This window comes from Penicillium waksmanii (genome assembly GCF_028829765.1).
Source record: "Penicillium waksmanii strain IBT 27052 chromosome Unknown utg000001l:1.0-4852451.0:1.0-4856178.0, whole genome shotgun sequence".
NCBI classification, from domain to species: domain Eukaryota; kingdom Fungi; phylum Ascomycota; class Eurotiomycetes; order Eurotiales; family Aspergillaceae; genus Penicillium; species Penicillium waksmanii.
This window is the reverse complement of record NW_026643248.1, coordinates 1880996-1899812: the sequence shown is the minus strand read 5'-3', so window position 1 is coordinate 1899812 and position 18817 is coordinate 1880996. Positions and strand designations below refer to the sequence as shown.

The 18817-nt window shown below is 48.0% G+C and overlaps 8 protein-coding genes across 8 annotated transcripts; 4 read left to right on the top strand and 4 right to left on the bottom strand.

Annotated features, from left to right (window-relative positions):
* Window positions 1–968: 968 nt before the first annotated feature.
* Window positions 969–2783, top strand: N7481_000671 (MFS general substrate transporter; the record flags this gene model as incomplete). Its single annotated transcript, XM_057259890.1, has 6 exons — window positions 969–1146; window positions 1206–1231; window positions 1291–1576; window positions 1632–2043; window positions 2097–2564; window positions 2624–2783. The coding sequence occupies 6 exons, from the start codon at window positions 969–971 to the stop codon at window positions 2781–2783; spliced, it is 1530 nt and encodes a 509-aa protein (XP_057127722.1).
* A 916-nt stretch (window positions 2784–3699) lies between these two features.
* Window positions 3700–4583, top strand: N7481_000670 (putative 2-hydroxychromene-2-carboxylate isomerase; the record flags this gene model as incomplete). Its single annotated transcript, XM_057259889.1, has 4 exons — window positions 3700–3774; window positions 3842–3912; window positions 4019–4313; window positions 4380–4583. 4 exons carry the CDS (start codon window positions 3700–3702, stop codon window positions 4581–4583), a joined length of 645 nt encoding a protein of 214 aa, XP_057127721.1.
* A 223-nt stretch (window positions 4584–4806) lies between these two features.
* Window positions 4807–5313, bottom strand: N7481_000669 (uncharacterized protein; the record flags this gene model as incomplete). The annotated part of the gene is made up of 2 exons (XM_057259888.1): window positions 4807–4965; window positions 5029–5313. The coding sequence occupies 2 exons, from the start codon at window positions 5311–5313 to the stop codon at window positions 4807–4809; spliced, it is 444 nt and encodes a 147-aa protein (XP_057127720.1).
* Window positions 5314–6137: 824 nt separating this feature from the next.
* On the top strand, window positions 6138–7253 carry N7481_000668 (CobW-like GTP-binding protein; the record flags this gene model as incomplete). Its single annotated transcript, XM_057259887.1, has 1 exon — window positions 6138–7253. One exon carries the CDS (start codon window positions 6138–6140, stop codon window positions 7251–7253), a length of 1116 nt encoding a protein of 371 aa, XP_057127719.1.
* A 556-nt stretch (window positions 7254–7809) lies between these two features.
* Window positions 7810–9209, bottom strand: N7481_000667 (type III PLP-dependent enzyme; the record flags this gene model as incomplete). The annotated part of the gene is made up of 2 exons (XM_057259886.1): window positions 7810–8855; window positions 8939–9209. The coding sequence occupies 2 exons, from the start codon at window positions 9207–9209 to the stop codon at window positions 7810–7812; spliced, it is 1317 nt and encodes a 438-aa protein (XP_057127718.1).
* Window positions 9210–10636: 1427 nt separating this feature from the next.
* N7481_000666 (uncharacterized protein) lies at window positions 10637–14081 on the bottom strand (the record flags this gene model as incomplete). The annotated part of the gene is made up of 6 exons (XM_057259885.1): window positions 10637–11219; window positions 11323–11924; window positions 12464–12840; window positions 12909–13270; window positions 13348–13765; window positions 13823–14081. 6 exons carry the CDS (start codon window positions 14079–14081, stop codon window positions 10637–10639), a joined length of 2601 nt encoding a protein of 866 aa, XP_057127717.1.
* Window positions 14082–14791: 710 nt separating this feature from the next.
* N7481_000665 (Zn(II)2Cys6 transcription factor) lies at window positions 14792–16105 on the bottom strand (the record flags this gene model as incomplete). Its single annotated transcript, XM_057259884.1, has 1 exon — window positions 14792–16105. One exon carries the CDS (start codon window positions 16103–16105, stop codon window positions 14792–14794), a length of 1314 nt encoding a protein of 437 aa, XP_057127716.1.
* A 1605-nt stretch (window positions 16106–17710) lies between these two features.
* Window positions 17711–18274, top strand: N7481_000664 (uncharacterized protein; the record flags this gene model as incomplete). Its single annotated transcript, XM_057259883.1, has 1 exon — window positions 17711–18274. One exon carries the CDS (start codon window positions 17711–17713, stop codon window positions 18272–18274), a length of 564 nt encoding a protein of 187 aa, XP_057127715.1.
* Window positions 18275–18817: the final 543 nt, after the last annotated feature.

Genomic DNA, 18817 nt, shown 5'->3' with positions numbered 1-18817 from the left:
TGGCTTCCAACCATTGTAGTCGCCTTGCTCAAGAGCGGCACGGTATTTGAGCTTTTTCTTATTTGGAAGTAGCAAGACTGATTTTGCAAGCCCGAATTGATGATCAATATCTTCTCTACTCAAGCCGTGGCTTTTGACATAGAAAAATCCTGCCAGGTTCTCGTATCAGAATTAATTCGTTTGATTAATCAAGAATACGTTGGAAATTACTGCTCAACTTACCAACATCTTCGATTGCTTTAGTAAACTCAACCACGAGCTCCTGTTTACCTCCAGGTCGATCGAATTTGGAAAAATTGTGTTATGGACACTATCATGGTGCAAGATGGTCTCTACAATCCTTCCGAGCCGGTAGTCGGCCAATCCCCATAGCTTAGTACATATTCCGTCTCGGAGAATAAGTGGGGTCTCGGCATTTGGATCAAATCCTTGTTCACTAGATCCCGATATCTACCACGGTTCCAATGCCTGAAAGATCTTGGTGTGTTGACACCACGCATGAAAACATGATAACTCAAAGTCTATCGGTTGCCTTTGCCCATCCAAAAGCTAGGCTTGGATTTGCATTTTCCCACGGAAAGGAAATATTTCCCGAAGAAATTGTAGCGCTTTGGAATGCCCCGCACCTCCGCCCAATATGGACTGGCCTTTCTTGGCCATTTTTCGGAGATATAAGGAGTCAGGACATGGTGTCATTCCTAAGATTGTGCACACCAATCAATCGTCCGCTTTGGCTATTTTCCGTCCTGATTAGCTTGGGAGTTTGCATTCACGCAACTTGCTCGAGGCTCGCATTGAATCTGCCCCATTGCTCTCCCTCTTGCCTCCGATTATCCGAACCCTGTGAATACGAACTGCTTCCAATGTTACGACTTGAACCAGAGACACATCTTACCTAGCTCTAGACCTAAGCTTGTCTTGGCTCATATTTCTGAACGTGACATCTGAGCACAGAGAATTAATTCGGCATGCCGGAAAACAACGTGGCTGCTGATCCCTCCGGGGATCTCGACGTAAATGCCATTGAAAAGAACATATTCGTCGACACGACCAACCTTCGATATGAAGCGACAACAATCGATCCGGAAATAGAGAAAAAGGTATTGAGGAAGATAGATCTGTTTCTCATGCCTGCAATGGTGATCGGTACGTCTCACCCTAAGACCACCGAGTCCTCCTTTTGTACCGGAGCTTACATTTTACAGGCTATGGTTTAGTCTACTATGATAAAGTAAGGGTTCTCCAAGGCCCGGCAGTAGAGGCCAAGTACTGATTGAATTACCTTCAAAGGCGCTTCTTGGTAATGCTGTTCTCTTCGGAATGACCGCAGACCTTCAACTCTCTGTCACCGATACCTCTGTCAGCCCTCCTATAACCGACACTTCTAGACTGAGCTGGGCAACTTCTATCTTCTATTTTGGCCAATTGGTCGGCTCTTATCCTCTGACGTACATGCTGCAATACTTCAACACAAGATATATTCTTGGCCCAACAGTCATACTATGGGCGATCACATGTGCTGCCACGGCAGGTGTCACTACTTGGCAAGGCCTCTTTGCACAGAGATTCTTTCTAGGTACGGAAAAGTATCAGCAGTTAAAATCTCATCTTCTTACATCGCTATTTGTCAGGTTTCACCGAATCAATTATTCCGACCTGCTTCATGGTAACAGTTAGCGGTTTCTATACCCAGTCAGAGCAGGCTCTACGGCAAAGTTGGTGGTGGTCAGGGACTGCCTGGTTCACCATTATAGGTAGCGCCATTAGTTATGGGTTCGCCCAAGTGGAGGGCTCCTTACGGCCGTGGCAGTATGTCTTCATTCTTGCTGGAGCGTTGACGTTCCTTTTCGGGATTTGGTGTTTCTTCCTCCCAAATTCGCCTGTTAACGCATGGTTCTTGGACCCGGAGGAGCGAATCGTGGCCACAGAGCGGCTACGAACTGGTCAAACTGGATTGAACAACAAGAAAATCAAATTATCACAGATCAAGGAATCCGTGTTGGACATCAAGCTTTGGCTGATCTGCATAACAATGATTTCTGCGTGAGTCAGACAATCCGGCTATTGGGTTTTGGTCTAACATGTAGAAAAAACAGATATACTGTGAACGGTGCGGTATCCGGCTTTGGCCCACTGATCGTGTCAACATTCGGATATTCTACCTTGGAAAGCATTCTGTTCCAATTTCCCCTGGGTGGAATAGCAGGAATAGGAATCATTGGGACTGGTTGGTTATGCTCCAAGTATCGTAATATCAGAGTATTGTCCTTGGTTACATGCTGCCTGCCGGTAATAGCCGGATTCATCATGATCTGGAAATCAGATTGGGGTTACAAACCAGCTGTACCAGTCGCCGGTTATTCACTGCTTGGGTTTTTCGGGCCCGTTGTGGCTCTCACCATCTCGCTCGGAGCTGGAAATGTTGCAGGTAGCACAAAGCGCAGCTTTACTGCATCGGCTATATTTGTGGCCTATTGCGTGGGCAACATCATTGGTCCCCAGTTGATACGCAGCCAGACCAAGGATCGGCATTACCCAGAGCTATGGACCGGTTTGATTATTTGGTCAGTTATACCATGCGTTACTCAATGTATACTTCTATTGATAAACTAATATTTAACAGCTACTGCATCACAATAACGTCTGCATCTCTTCTCTATGTTGTTTGCTCGCGCGAAAATAAACGTCGGGAGTCACTTGCTTTAACAGAGTCCGAGCGGGTGCGATTAGGCTTTGAAGATCTGACGGACAAGGAAAACGTTTATTTCAGATACGTGTACTAAGTTTGTTTGTTTCAAAAGCAGATTTCATGTATCAATATAATTTGTTGGTCTTGAGCTTCTCTTCCCAGCCAGTATAGATCACTGTCCATTGATAAGATTTTCAAAAACAACTCTTTACTTAGATGATTGCTTATGACCGTGAATTATTTCAATTAATTGATGCTCGCTACTAGTAGTATGCATGACGTTGGAATTAAGTGAATTTTTATAGTGGAATGCCAGAATCGAAAGCAGGGAATGTAGATCGTGATACCCCATGAATTAATAAGAAGCCCCCACGGTTAGTGTAGGTGTGTCGAACAAACCTCTTATACCGGAGTTTTTCTGCCCGTCAAGCCTCATTTCCAGAGGCCTTGGTGGCTCTCGTCATGAATATTATCAGTATTGCCTTAATCGCTGCCCTCACGCTTCTCACAAGCGCCGCATCCACGAACTCGGGCGCCCAATTCAACACCCACAATCCGCGGAGACTCATGTATGGCAGATATACTACCTTAAAAAGAAGGGAGGAAACGATTTTTCCAAAACCGAGTCGATTCCTCCGAGTCAAAACATATACTGAAACAACTATACGATACAGTTAGTGAACCCTGCGAGGCGGGCAACGAGTGCTGCAGGTGTGTCAATGCAAAATGCAGAGCGGATAATAATTAAGACACTCGCTGGCTCCAGCTTTCGAATGTGCAATGTCATTAAATTAAACTTATCTCAGATTTGCTCGCCTTAAAATCCTCCCTAACCGACGAACTTCCTATGTACCTCGGCATCATTTGATAACTGCTGACTAATCACCAAATGCGGGGATTCGGCTTTCTCCAAGCGTACTCGGAATGATGAGTGATCTCCTTTCCAAATTATTCCCTGCCAAATCAGCATTGCGAACCATAGCTCTACTCTGGCGCAATCCGATCTTAAAATGGCAGTGCCACAGATTACTCTTTATGTTGACATTGTCAGCCCCTTTGCATACATCGCGTTCCACGTATTAAAGGTAAGTCTTCTTCTCCTCTCCAACTTCACACCTCGGTTTGAGTATGACGTCTAACGCGAATAATTAGAACTCGTCCACATTCGCAAAATGCAATGTGACTTACGTCCCGATTTTCCTTGGGGGGGTTGATGCATGCTTGTAACAATACTCCTCCTATAAATATCAAAAGTACGCCTGGTTGCCAAGCCCGGATTGTTTCTCTGTCTTGGAATATTTACCCCCTTTGATTATTTGTTACTAACAGCTCCTACACAGACAAGGATAAATGGATGGGTACAGAGCGCATGCGATGGGCAAAGTATTTCAACGTCCCGATGACAGAGAAATTCCCCGAAGGATTTCCCCCGAAAACACTCGCGGTCCAGCGCGCTCTGTGTGCCATTTCGCAAAAGTTCCCCGAGAAGCTTCCGGCTGTCATTGAAGCAGTTTACCGTTCGTTCTGGGTCGATGAGAACACCCGGATCGGAGATGTTGAGGGATTTGCCCCCGTGTTTGAAACGGTTCTTGGTCAAAAGGCGACACAGGAGGTGCTGTCAGCGGTAGGTTCCTCGATAATTGTTCTATGATGTGGTTATGTGGTTTTTTTTGTTCTAACGTTGTTGCAGATGACCCAAGGCGAGGTTAAGGCTGATTTGACTGCTAATACGGACAAATCTTTCAAGGAGGGCGCATTCGATCTCCCGTGGTTCCAGTGCACGAATGCTGAGGGCAAGACTGAGGGATTCTGGGGTATTGATCATCTTGGAGTCGTGGCTGACTTTTTGGGATTGGATCGCAGTCGTGAGTCGGGCTTTAGGGCTCTTCTCTGATTTTGGTGTTTCAAGTTGTATAGTAGTACCATCAGTGGCTCAGTTTCTTCCGATACTTTGTACAAGTGTCAAAATGTTATATTGTATACATTCTCAAGAAGTAGAGTTATCCTACAAAACCAGTCCCAAGATCGCTCAGCGAACTGAAGTTCCATCCATGCAGGGACATCATATATTTATAACCGAGTTATCACAGAACACCAACATCACGCCTCGCTATACTTTAATTTGTCGAGGGCGGCGGCTTCGTACTCATATGTTTCTCTCGTAAGAAATCGCAAATGCGCTCGGTGTCTAACTGGTCAACTCGCTGTTGTTCAGCTGCGTCCACAGTGGGATCGATAGCTAGAGAGAGAGAAAAAAAGTCATTAGCAATGCGAGACTAGGCTATTCAAAGCAACAAAAAGGTCTCATAGTGTACCATTCCCGTCATTTTCATTCGTACCCCCGCCAAAGACCGTATTTGCGCTTGTACGGTGTGAATCGCCTCCTCCGCAACAGGGAGGACAGTTTCCTTCGCGTCTTGAACCTTTTCGCTAGCAACAGATGAGACTTCACTGCCGATTTCGGAGATGGACCGGCCACCCGTGACGGAGTTGAGTTGTTCTTTCACGTTCGCAAGGACACCTTCGGACCCGGATTGATGCGACTCCGAGTCAGCGTGCACGACGTCATGATTTCTCTGTTCGGCGGGGGAGTTTGTCGAGAATGAGTCGCTCGCAGAGCTCATAATGGTTCGGATCGTGATATATTGGTAAAATAAATTAAAAGGAAGAGAAAGGAACGCCGCTATCCAGGAGATGCAGTCAATGCTAAGGCGAAAGGGGATGGTAGGGCTGAGCCGACGTAGGGCTGACGGAGCTTTAGTAGGGTGTAGGCAGGGTTGGGGTTATGACATCGATGCAAGGCGTGGGCCAGGTTTCGCGACGATCCAATGATCCAATTACCAGGCAGAAGGAATCACTCATCTCGGCTGAGATCATGGCGCATGTTTTCCTAGGAAGACGTGGAGACGAGAGGATCTTGCAAGGCCAATGTGCCTGGTGATGACGTCGTTGGACCCATCGGAGACAGTCTGTGGTTCAAAGGTGGCCATGTTTGTGAAACAGATCATCTGCAGTCGTGTGAGAGTCAGGGAAATGAAGTGAGGTCTATTTACGAGGACGAGGGGGTGGAGCAGTTCATCTCCATATGTTTCTGGTTGTGTGGTGGTTGATGCGAAAGAAAGGTTTCAATGCCATGCGGGCAGAGGAAGAGGAAGAGGAAGAGGAAGAGGGGCATACAAAGAGAAGGCTGATATATCCACCTTTGATTATTACTAGCATTCTGATATGAACTATAGTTCTGAATGCTCTCGATATATTAGCTCTCTACTCTATACATTTATATTCAATTACTCCTATATCAACAGCCCCAACACTGCCTTGTCCTTCTAGTATACTTTTGTGCCCCACCGCCCCCGCCGCCAATCCGTCCCCGGTGTATTTCTGCATTTCTGCATTTTCAACCTCCAACACTCCTACTCACTCCTAACACCCATCCTCCTCCTCAACAATGGCCCCCATCCCAGTGACAATAGTCACCGGCTTCCTAGGCTCAGGAAAAACAACCCTCCTCCTAAACCTAATCCCCCAACTCCCACCCACCTACCGCCTCGCCCTATTGAAAAACGAATTCGGCGACGTCGCCGTCGACTCCCAACTAGCAACAGCCCAATCAATCTCCGGCGTCCGCGAACTACTCAACGGCTGCATCTGCTGCAATCTCGTCGGCCAACTCAGCGATGCACTCGAACAATTACGCACAGAGGTCGTGCCAGACCGAATCGTCATCGAAACGAGCGGGAGCGCATTCCCCGCTACCCTCGCTATGGAAGTGAATCGGCTATCGCGCGAGGGGCCCTCGGCAGGACAATTTGTACTTGACGGCGTGATTAGCGTGATTGATGTTGAGAATTGGGAGGGGTATGAGGATACTTCGTATACGGCGAAGATTCAGGCGAAATATACGGATTTGATTGTTTTTAATAAGTGGGAGGTTGTTCCTGAGCAGAGGTTTGATGTTTGTCTTGATCGGGTTGGGGATTTGGAGATTGAGACGCCGTGGGTCAAGTCTATCCGCGGTGTTGTGGATAAGGAAGTTTTGCTTGGTATTGATGGGGCGTTGTTTGCGAAGGAGAATGGTGAGAAGGATGCCGTTGCCCAGAATGGCGATGGCCATGGTCATGGGAACGAACATAAGCATGATCACCAGTCCGAGGTGGAAGTGTTGTCGGTTCTTTTGAAAGGATCAGCTCCCGGAAGAACGATTGATGTTGAGGCGTTGGAGAATCTGCTCTCCGCCGCGCCGAGGGAGGAGGTTTATCGCATCAAGGGTATTATTCGCTCTTCGGGGCGAAAGCCGCCGGCTGAATCTTCGGATGATCTCCAGACGAGGAATACGGGCGATGAGGCTAGTCGGTACTATATCCTCAACTGGGCGTTTGGGAGGTGGACTGCGACGCCGTCGACTGTTGTTGCGGAATCCGCTGATGAGACGGTCGTTGCGAGATTGACTCTCATCTTGGCTCGGTATGAGTCTACTAAGTGGAAGAAGAAGCTTGAGGCTGGGGGTCTGGTTAAGGCTGTTGAGGATGGAGAGGCTGAGTTGGTTGTGAACCGATTGGTCTGAACTGGAGCTGGCTCCGATTCGCATTTACGTGTTGGACAGGTTGATGATACTAGGTTTCTAGAATAGATGATAGACATGATGATGATGTATAAAGACACGAAGAGATGGAATATAAGAGAAAGTAGGCCTGTCGATAACTAGGCCCTCTATTTGACATATACCCCCAGGCTCTCAAAATAGGACAAAGGCGAAAGAATGCCCAGGTGCTCCCTACAACCTTGACGAGTCTAGCTGTTCTACTAGTAGGAAAGTTTCGAATCCATGGATGCTCTACGCGGAAGCGAATGACTGGCGCTGAAAGAGTAAATTCTAAACGCAGCGTAGAATCTAATCTATCGAATCTCCAGGAATGTTTATGGAGGAGAAGCAACGACAACGCTGCGGTGGACGCGTAAAGCAGAAAATCAACACTTGATTAACAGCGTTCGGAGATATATCAGAGCCAAAATGATTTCAGGCCAAAACATGGATAGCGAATGAATGACCGCAGTAAATGCGAAGGCAGAAACGAAAACAGACGAAATGGAGATGGGAAGCCAAGGCCAATTCAATTAGATTAGTAGTCGAGAAGCGCTGAGGCACCAGGCTCGCTCGAGATGTAGATCACCTCGTGGTTGTCGGAGAATCCATTGAAGCGAGTGGCACTGCACTTGGTGTAAGCACCCATCTCCTCGAAATACAGCCAATCGCCGGTGTTCAGTAGACCGGGCAGATCAATGCGCTCGGTGATGACATCGATGCCGTCGCAGGTGGGGCCCCAGATGGAGTACGCGATGGTCTCCGAAGTCGCAGAACTCGGAGAGGCGTTGTTCGCGGACAAGAGGACCTGAGCAACCGGGTGCTGGTGGTCGAAGATGATGTTCGAGAAGTTGCCGTACACACCGTCGTTCAGGTAGAGCATGTAGGCGTCGCGTGAAGGGTCCGCGGGGTCAGGAACATCACGACGGGCGATGACATTGGCGGCCAAGGTGAAGGCATTCGCGACATAGTAACGACCAGGCTCCGCAATGATCCGAATGTTCGGCGGGAAGTACGTTTCCAGAGCGTCGCTCAGGATACCAGAGAACTTCTCGAAGGTGTCACCGCTGAAGCCACCGCCCACGTCCAAGGTGTGCATCTCGTGGCCGATGTCGGAGGCTTGGTCAAAAACCAGGCGGGCATCCTCGACAGCTTTGAGGAAAGCACGCGGATCCTCGGCACCGGATCCGACGTGGAAGCTAACGCCGACGACCTTGAGTTCGAGTTGGTGGGCCAGCTCGAGCAGCTGGGGGGCGATATCCATGGATGCACCGAACTTCATGCTCAGACGGCACAAGCTGGTGGAGTCATCGGTCAGAATACGGAGGTACAGCTCGGCCTCGGGGAACGTGGCCTTGATCTTGTACAGCTCGTCGGCATTGTCAAAGGTCATCTGCTTCACGCCAACCTCCTTGGCATAACGCAGGTAAGACTTAGTCTTGCAGGGCTGGGCGTAGATAATTCGGCTGGGATCGATGCCCGTCTGGAGGGCGAGATCAATCTCCGACTTGGAAGCGCAGTCGAATCCATTGCCCAACTGGGCCATGAGACGAAGCACCTCGGGATCCGGGTTGCACTTGACAGCTGGAGAAAGATGTTAGCGAGAGGAGTTCGGCGACAAATGCATCAAGATGTGGCAAAAGGGTCCTACCATAGAAAGGCTTGACACGGCCCAAATTCATCTTCCAGCGCATATGCTGGCGGTAGACCTCCCCCCATATCCGCCACATAAAACGCATCCTCCTCTCCAGGGTCGCAATTGTCCACATCCACCTCGGCGGCCCTCTTCTTCAAGATTTGTAGGACAAGATCCTTGGCAGTCAACTGAGATTGCAACACATCATCCCCGCCATGATTGACGAGGGCGGAGTGATCACGACGAAGGTCGTTTTTGATGGTGCATAATTCAGCAGGGGAAACACACGCGGTTGGTGCCATCACCGTGCAGCTGTGACTCAGCACGATAAGTTCTTTTTATTAAGAAAATAATAAAAGAAAAATTAAGTTTGGTAGGTTTCAACAGTAACACAACTGCGTGTTTTAGGGAGGACGAAAAGTGTCACAACCGTAGTTGACTGGACCAAGCCTCCTAGACCCTTCCCCCTTAAGAGGAAGAACCTGCGAAGAAGTCCTATGCGGCAGCTCAAGAATTGAGGGAATAATCTGAGAGGGCGTCAAGGTGACGGAAAAAGGCGCACCGGACGGAAGTTTAGGAAAGGCAAGCAGGAGGTGGAATGTTGTTAAGAGTGTCGCGCTGACGTCGAGTGGAGACAATTTGGCTGAGAAGTAAAAGCGAGGCTGCGGGAGCCGTGGTGACCTTGGAGTGCCTTTGAAAAGACCAAAGGCAAGGTCAAAGCTAGAAAATTGGATGAAGTCTAGTAGTCACCGGTCCGAATTAGCACCAGAGTCACAACCAGACGGGGGAAGTATGAGTGAAAAAAATGGACGGTTGAGGGGGAGGAATTGGGCTCAGAGTTTTAAGTTGGGGGGAGACGAGTGCTTATTAGGGCACAACGTCGTTGGTTGTGGAAAAAAGGCGCACGGGCACAAATTCCAATTGAGGGAATATAGCAGCAACGACGCCAGCAGCTAGAACAAGAAATCACTCACCTGGGGAAACCCAAAAGATAGCTTGAGGGAGAAAAAAGAAGAGGTAGAGGGGGGGCTGTGGTTCTCCGGGGAGAAAACGGTGCGGGCTTCGGGCGGTGAAGAGCGGAAGAAAAAAAAAAACCCAGCAAGAGCAGGCCAGGCCAAACCCGAACTGTGACTAGACAGCTGTGACCTCCGGACTAGTACAAGAATGTACATCCCGCGGCCTAACCTTGATAATATGCGCGATTTCCAGGTTCCAGCCATACTACCGAGTAGCCTAGTTTTTTAGGGTTATTTTTGGACTTTTGCATTTGATATGTTTGCCCCTACTCCGTACAGCTTTCCCCCCCTGCAACATGCATGGGATGCGGCAATTGTCCCTGCGGATCACCAACCATACATCTATCTTACATAGATAGTGGCCAGTTTCCTCAAGGTTTCCTTTAGCTGATTGCCTCGAAATATGCGGTGTGGTGGCCTCACAGCTGTCGGTGGCGCAGGTCAGTCCCCACTCAATCAAAGGATCAAGCCCTCTGGATATGATACTCGTTCTCTTTTTCTTTCCCCCTTCCTGTCAAAGCGGACCGTACTGCAATCTGCGGCCAAATTGGGCGAGTAAGTGGTTTTGTGCCTGCAGGATCGGCAAGCTGGAAAAGGCCCCCGCGATGACGCACGAACACAATTCCGTGCAGCACGGACCAGTCACACGAGCCTGTCGCTTGTCCCCCAATGGTCACCGCTATGGACCCCCCTTCCCATTCTATTATCCACATCTACTCGGCCCGGCGCCGGTAGCTGTACATTTGGATCTCGTCCGATTCATCATGTTGGGCAGGCAGTTTGACATTTGCCTGCTGGGAAACAAAGCCGGCCTTTGTCATTAAATCGAAAAACACAGCCTCGCTCTCGTGTCGACGCTTTAGAGCCACTAGAACCACTGCGTCCGGGGAACTCCGGACCAGTCGCTCTAGACAGGAAACCAGGGCTGGCTGGCTATCCGAGTTATAAGTACAGTCGGAGACCAAGATCAGGTCCAATGGCTTGTCGCACAGCTCGGATGGCGGCTCAGCCCAGTCGAGAGTCTGGAATTTCGCGACAGAGTTGGCCTTGGGCTTGGATTGGTCCAGGTTCCGCTGAACAATCTCCTCCGCCTCAGGCATATCTGTCAAGAGAACTTCGCAGTTTTCTATCATTGTAGTCAGACCTATACCCACCATTCCGCAGCCAGTGCCCAGCTCAACAACCTGGAGTGGCGAGCTTCGAGGGCTGGTGAGAAGCTGGCTGAGGGCAGACATGCCAACATCAGCACCCTTGGTCACATCGTTGAGGAACATGATCGAGGCGAGGGCCGCATCCCTGATTCCGTTTAGTTGGCGAACAAATTCAAACAGGGATATTTATACATAGTTATAGCAACTTGAACATAAGTATGTAGAGCTCAGCAGAAGAGATAGCTTACCAAAGGTGTCGCGCAATGCTATTACCCGTCTCTTCCCAGATCTTAAAACGAGTACTCCGCTCATCGCCAACATAGAACTGGCGCTCAACCAACTTCGGCGCACCCTTGGATTTAGAAAATGGCGCACTGAATCCCGCAACTACCAAAGGAGCTTCATTGGTCTTGAGTCGATCTTCCCCAATCTTGAGAACCTGGGCCTTGAAACAGGACTCGCCATCACCGACCATGTTGGCCGTGAATGGACCCATAATGACAGGCAATTGGCGCGAACCGGCCTCCCATTCATCCAGCTGCTGGGCTTTAATTTGAAGCTGGGGATGGCGCACCCATGTGTAGCAAAGCTCCACATCCTCGGCGAGAAAGTCGTTGCCCAGGTCATTGGTGATGGTGATCAAGGTAGATATGTAGTATTCGTACCCGCTGCCTTTCTTTTTCTTCTCCCATTTGGGCAGCTTGAGGTATCGAACGTAGTAAACCATTTTGGTGGGTTGGTTTGTGTTTATTTCTTGTTCTTGGATCGCGGAGTTTGGGTCCAATCTGTATTCCCCTTCTGGACCCCCGCGGGCACGTGCCTCGCCTCCAAAAGCGGGACGATCACGTGACTATAGAGTATAAGAGAGTTGATTCTTACATCCTTGTCAGTTCTTTGGGTTAGATGTTCCAAAGTTGTTGGTGATATGTAATAATTACTAATAAATTCCATTTACAGATTTTTTTGAAGTAGTATACTCGTAATATTGGTTATTGTGATAGAGAAAATTTGTATCTGAGCTGGCGCCCAAACATAATTATTCCGATGCCGATGACCGTGTTGTCTTTAGCAGAAAATGTGATAAGTTCTCCACCAGATAGAGCGTTTGTGACGGTCGGCAGCCTCCTGTTCAAGTAAATCATCGACATGAAAAATGCGACATCCAGTGACCAAATCCATTTCATGCGCTTGAACAATCTTGGTTCTGTACCAAAACTTGTACGATCCATAGAGAAACAGAACCACAGGCGCAGCCAGGTAATAAGAAAAAAATGTACTTGCTCGAGAACTCGCAGTCATTTCACCATAACCAGATGGCCAAGCCGCAGTCCAAAATTGTGCGATCAGCACGAGGCAATTAAAGCCAAATCCAACCCAAGATCCAATCACACCAGACTGAGAACGAAATGGCAACTCATCCAAATGCCGACCCTGGTATTTCCAAGCCTGGCGAAATCGAACATGGCACAGGCAAATCGAGCCCCAGACAAAGATCTCACCCAGGCCCACAATTGCCATTAACCACTCGAAGACAAGTGTCTGCTTATCCGATGCAGCGAGAAAGCAAAGTAATCCAAAGGTAGATGTCAAGGCTATAGCCAAGATGGGGCGGCCCTTTCGGTCAATATATGCAAGAAAACGAGGCGCTTGGCCCTGTTCCGCGAGAGAGGATAAGGTGCGAGATGCGCCGTAGACGGAGGAATTGCCAACAGATAGGACGGCAACTAGAATTACCACATTCACCACGGACGGAAGACTAGATATACCTATCGAAGGAGTCGAGTTAGCTTTTTCTTCTTTAAAAAAGGGGTTAGAAGAATTCATGTATACATACCCGCATCCTCGATCGCAATGACAAATGGAGAGGCATGCGCATCAGCACTAGAAGATCCACTAACAAGCCTTGAATCGGTATATGGAACCAAAAGCCCGATTATAATAAGTGAGACGATGAAGAACAGCAATATCCTCCAGAATACTTGCTTTGTAGCCTTTGGAATGGCTTTACGAGGATTTTCGGTTTCCGCAGCTGTAAGGCCCACGAGCTCGGTGCCTGCGAAGGCAAATGCGGCCGTGACAAAGACATTGCAAAGACCCTTGAAACCGTTATTAAAAGCCCCAGGGTTATGCCAGTATTGACCACCTATATAATGACCCTGAGGCCCACCGCCGCAATTCAGAATGATTCCAAGAATTCTAGATAGCATTAGCCAGGCTCATGGTCAATAGTAATGGTTAGTGTTTTTATACACTGGGATCTGGAAAAAACCCACATGAAACCAATGATCGCAATGATTTTAATTATCGAAAGCACGAATTCGGCCTCGGCGTATCCTCTGACGCCAAAGAGATTGATACTGATAATCACCAACCAAAATATAGCGGCCCACACGGCACTGGAAACACCCGGATTCCAGTACTCGATCGTGATTGACGCGGCGACAATTTCCAATGGCAAAGTAACCAACCAGGAAAAAACATACATCCAGCCCATAGCGAAACCCCAGGCCGGATCCAGAAATCGGGTGGCATATTGTGCGAATGAACCGCTGACAGGGAAAATAACCGCCATCTCGCCAAGGGCATTCATCATGCAGAATAGCATGCAACCGATTAGTGTATAGGCGATGAGGATAGAAGCTGGTCCTCCGGTTGCTAACGTACTACCAGAGCCCACAAAAAGACCAGTTCCTGAGGCTAGTTAGTGGGCTTGACGATGGAGAAAGGTGGCTAGGCTTTCTTTCTTACCAATGGAGCCGCCAATTGCAATCATTTGAACGTGACGGGTTTTAAGACGGCGTTGGAGCGGCGGCTCTGGAGCATTATGTGGCCCATTTTCAAGTTCATGAGACTCATTCAGATCTTTTGTGAATGATTGGGGATCTCTTTTAAAACTGTCGATAATACGTTGGCCGAATTGTGGTCGGATTGATGAAGAGTGACCCTCGGTAGCAACGACAATGGCGTCTCCTGAATTTATTTCCGGCTTCGAACTTTTGTCCGCCATAATGGCCGGTTTGGTTATAAAGTATTGAGTGAACCGTTGTGATAGTATGATTTGAAACAATGAAATATGACTTGAAATATTGATTGATTATATGGATCACTCATGGCAAAGTGAAAGATCAAATGATAGCAAGACCCCCAAAGTCCTTATAGATTGGGGAATTTATTACGCAAGATATCGGCAATGAAGATGAAATCACTTGACCCCGCATAAGATAAAGCTTACGCATTCTGGACTAGCACTCCGCATTTGAAGCTTTAGCGCATGTAGCACTCGGCTATTTCCCGCCGGGCAGCGCCTTATTGAAGGGCCTGTGCACCTCAATAAAGCTTCCAGCAGCCGGATTGTGACTCAAGAGAACTATATTAGGCACTAGAAGGTTGTCAAATTTATGATTGTTTATCTTTGTATCTCAATATGGAATAAAATCTAGCCAATCTGCACTATCTACCTCGTCCATAGACCCGCCCATATGCTCGCCAACTTGACCTGCAATTGAAGGCCTAGAGCGATCATAGACCTCCCACCGCCGTTCCAGAATCTCCAGTGCTCTTATGATGTTACGAATATGTAGAGTAAAATACAATTCCTGGAGGAGCTCTTTAACGAGTTTTCTGTCCTGCCCGACGGCCTCGCAACTGCAAACCCCCTGATTAGCATTTTATGTACGATACTCAAATTGGTCTCGCTTGTATTCGCAGATAGGTCACTTACCCGGCAGTAAATATAGGGGTGGTAAGAAGAATCCAAGGTGAAAGCGTTGTAACCGGAGTGATCGCAGACACAGCATCCAAAATTGCTCTTACACAGCCCTGAACTTCAGAACTGAACGAAGGAAGAGATTTTACCCGTCGGTAAAGATGTATGAGACTTGCGTATTGATAGGCAGTATTGCAAGCTTGAAATTGAACAGTCATATCAGGATCGTGCAACACATCGCCAGGAAACTTGAGGCCAAAGTCTGCATCGCGGCGAATCATGTACTTGATCGAGGTTTCGAGATGATCCGACTTCTCCTCCACACCATTAACAGATTTCCTTGATTCAGTATCGAGATCAGCAGCCTCTTCCCGATGCATCAAAAGGCCAATCTCCATAAGTACTATATTGAGATCTGAGGAGTACCCGGTATACGTATCGAAGAAGTAGCTTTGATCGTCTTCTCGGATGACGGAATTCGCAGAGGCCAGCTCCGACAATTTCCCAACCTCGGTGGTCGCAGTCAAAGCCTGTATTGACCAGAACCATCGAGACCAGAGCCAGAAACTGTATTCCGACTCGTTGAAGTTTATCCTCGATGCAATTTCATTAAACATAGCCCCTGCACCGTTGACATGGACTCGCCAGGAGGAATTTGCGCGACCGGAAAATATTTCACAATGGCATAATGTCCGGATTGTATGGAGGAGAGGTTGGACTGGATAGCCAGGCGTTTCAAGATCTCGACGTAGACTTCGCATGCTTGAAGCAATCAAATTTGCAACGAGGTCTTCAGGCATAAATTGAGCCGGAAGCTCATTCAGCAGGGTATAGCGATGGAGAGCCGCGAATGCCATCGTAGCATAGAGCAACGAGTCCGATTGGTGAGTCATGGGGAGAATGGTCTGACATATTTGATCCCGAATATGGGCGGAACTTGATATCTTTGATGTTTCGGTGATGAAGTGATGGAGGAGTTGTCGACTTGTTTTAGTCAATGCCGGGGAAGGTTGTTCAAGTTGTAGGTTGAAAGATGGAGTAGAGTTCTTGTGTCCCCAACTCTGCTTGGGTAGTAGTATGGACTCATACTGAGAAGATTTTCCAACGCGGCTCTGCAAGTCGAATGTGAATTCATCTCTTCCTGTTTGAGAAGATGACTTGCTCTGCCTGGGAACGCGACCGTTCCATTTCAAGGTAATTTTATACTCGCATGAGATTTTGGCATTCAAACATCGCCCGCAATTCGGTTTCTGCTCATCGCATTTTTGACGACGACGTTTGCATCGAACACATCCATGATATGAACGCTTGACTGGCGTGGTCATTTTCAGGTTAGATTGGACAGTCCGATAAAATCTGGGCCATGCCCCGCGTGCCCCGCGTAGCTCGTTATGCACGAGGTAGTATCGGCAGATAAGCGGAAATCTGCGATGAATAGGACGCTTAGGGTATCCCGAGGAGAAACAGTGAGGGGTGGAAGGGTTGATGGATTGTGCGAGAATCCGACTCGAGCATATCGCCCTGGCCTACCAAAGTGGGCTAGACAGAATAGACTAAACTTTAGCCACAATTCTTTTTGTGACCAGATCGATAATGGGGAGAGGCCGGCAGATGGAGTCCCAAGGCTGTTCCTGCATCTCCTCGACTTCCTAAATTTGGTTTAGCGTTATCGGCGTTGTGCGGAGTCGGCCGGCTATGAGTAAAGAAAGGTAAAGAAGCGTAACTAAAGGATTGGTGGGTGATCGCCCCCGACCCCAAAGCATTTCCGGCCAGTAATGAATGCCATTATTCATTCATCACACACTTATCGGCTTTCGAAAAACCACCCTCATCTCCATCACCTGCCATACAGGGTTTAACCATCAATGGATGGGTCCTGACCCGCCGCACCAACTTCCCCAATATTGTACGCTGCCTTGTTCTTATCAATGGTATAAGATGATGTGTTTCCTTGAAATATCTGTAACTCACTCTGACACTTCAAAGTACATCTTTCAATAAAACACCCGCGACCATGTATACACTTTACCTATTGGTAATTGCATGCATTGTTTATCTTTTCTCAACTACATTTAGAGCCATCGCAACCAAGGTGCCTGGGCCATGGTATACGAATCTCACTAGTTTTGTGCTGAAGTACTATGAGTTTCAAGGGAAGCGTCGAGTCTGGATTCACAGTTTACATCAGCGCTATGGACCTGTTGTTCGCCTAGCTCCCAATGAGGTCGCATTTGCCAATTTGGAAGGAATGAAGGAAATCTACCAAAGTGGTGGAAGTGGCTATGACAAAACAGAATTCTACGATCTTTTCAAGCAGTACGGTCGGCGGTAGGTTTTGTGATACCCATGAAGCAACATTGATGCTATACTAATCAGCATCTAATATAGACCCATGTTCGCACTCTTGAACAAAAATGAGGTACGAACTACTACCCCGAAAAAGACCACATATCAGGACGAGTACTAATATAAAGTAGCATTCGCAACGAAGAAAGCTATTTGCGGAAAGATATGCCATGACCAACATTTTGAATTCCACTATTATCCAGGGAATTCAGCAGAATGCTGCCAAGGTTGTCCAGAAATGCGTTGCTTCTGCTGGTAGTTACTTGGACACTTATGTCGGTGATACTGAACATCTCCCAGAATCAGATTCCGCGTTGCTGACTAGTAGTTAGACGGTACTTCATTGCTATGCCCTTGACTGTGCTTCGCATGCCCTCTTCAATCCATCCGGCACAAAGTCCCTTGACGAGAAGGAGGATTATGTATTGATGGAGGATCTTTCATACGATGATCGACTCCAAAGTAAGGACATGACCATTACAATTCAAATTTACATGACTAACTTGAAACATTTAGGCAGGCTTGTTCAGCATCACTGGCCCGCCCTGGCATCTATTCGGTCTTGCTTCACCCCTAAGCCTACGATGTCTCTGTCCCATACATTTGTTCTTAACAGAGTATCCAGCTCGAAGACAGAAGAGTCAGCTCTGCTCCATAAGCTGCGAAGCAAGGCCAACAATATTGAGGAAATTCAGATGGCCGCAGAATGTATGGATCACTTGGCTGCGGGGATCGATACGACAGGCGATGCGCTCTGTTTTCTCATGTATGAGCTATCCCTTCCAAGGTCACTGTCGGTCCAGAAACGTCTCCACCAGGAAATCATCGACAACCCGAACGCCAAACTCGACGATTTACCATATATGGACGCTGTTATCAAGGAAGGGCTAAGGCTTTTCCCACCAATCCCAATGAGTCTGCCTCGATATGTTCCCAAAGAAGGGAGAGCTATCAGCGGATACTCACTTCCCGGAAACTCGATTGTTAGCTGTCAAGCCTATTCGATGCATCTGATGGATACATCTGTATTTCCTAATGCGTCGGAATTCCTTCCGGAGAGATGGCTCGAGAAGCAAGGGGAAGCGGAGAGAAATAGACTTTTCTTTGCCTTTGCTGCTGGAGGTCGAGGATGTATCGGAAAGAAGTGAGTGCCCGTTTTCGATTGAATATGTTGCACTATACTAATTTGTCGCAGCCTTGCCCTTGTCGAAATGAAGACGCTTCTCCGAGACATTTATGGCAGGTTCACGACAAAAATCGCACCCGAGATGTCCAGTGACATGTCTATTGACGACCAGATTATCGCATCACGACCAAAGGACCAAAAATGTCTTCTCACATTCAAAGAAGTATGAGTTTAATGTTGTGTTTATTGTTTGTGTGGGGCACTGGGGCGAATAATGCAGATAGATTGTCGAGCAAGCATAGGAAAATAAGAACCAAAAATCAAGCAATACTGGAGCCATAGCCAGCAGGCTGCTTAAATTGTACAGTAGACTGCTATTGAATAGTGCTTCCGCATTTTATACATCGGCTTTCCCTTTTGGGAAGCACCCAGCTACCCCAGTTTCACGTGCTCGCTGACTAACAAAATGACATCGTCGCCAGCCGCTTATTGCTCCATCGCTCACCCAACCACCCAACGCGCCGATGAAGTAAATCCCACTATACCAGACCCTCCGTCCCTGGTC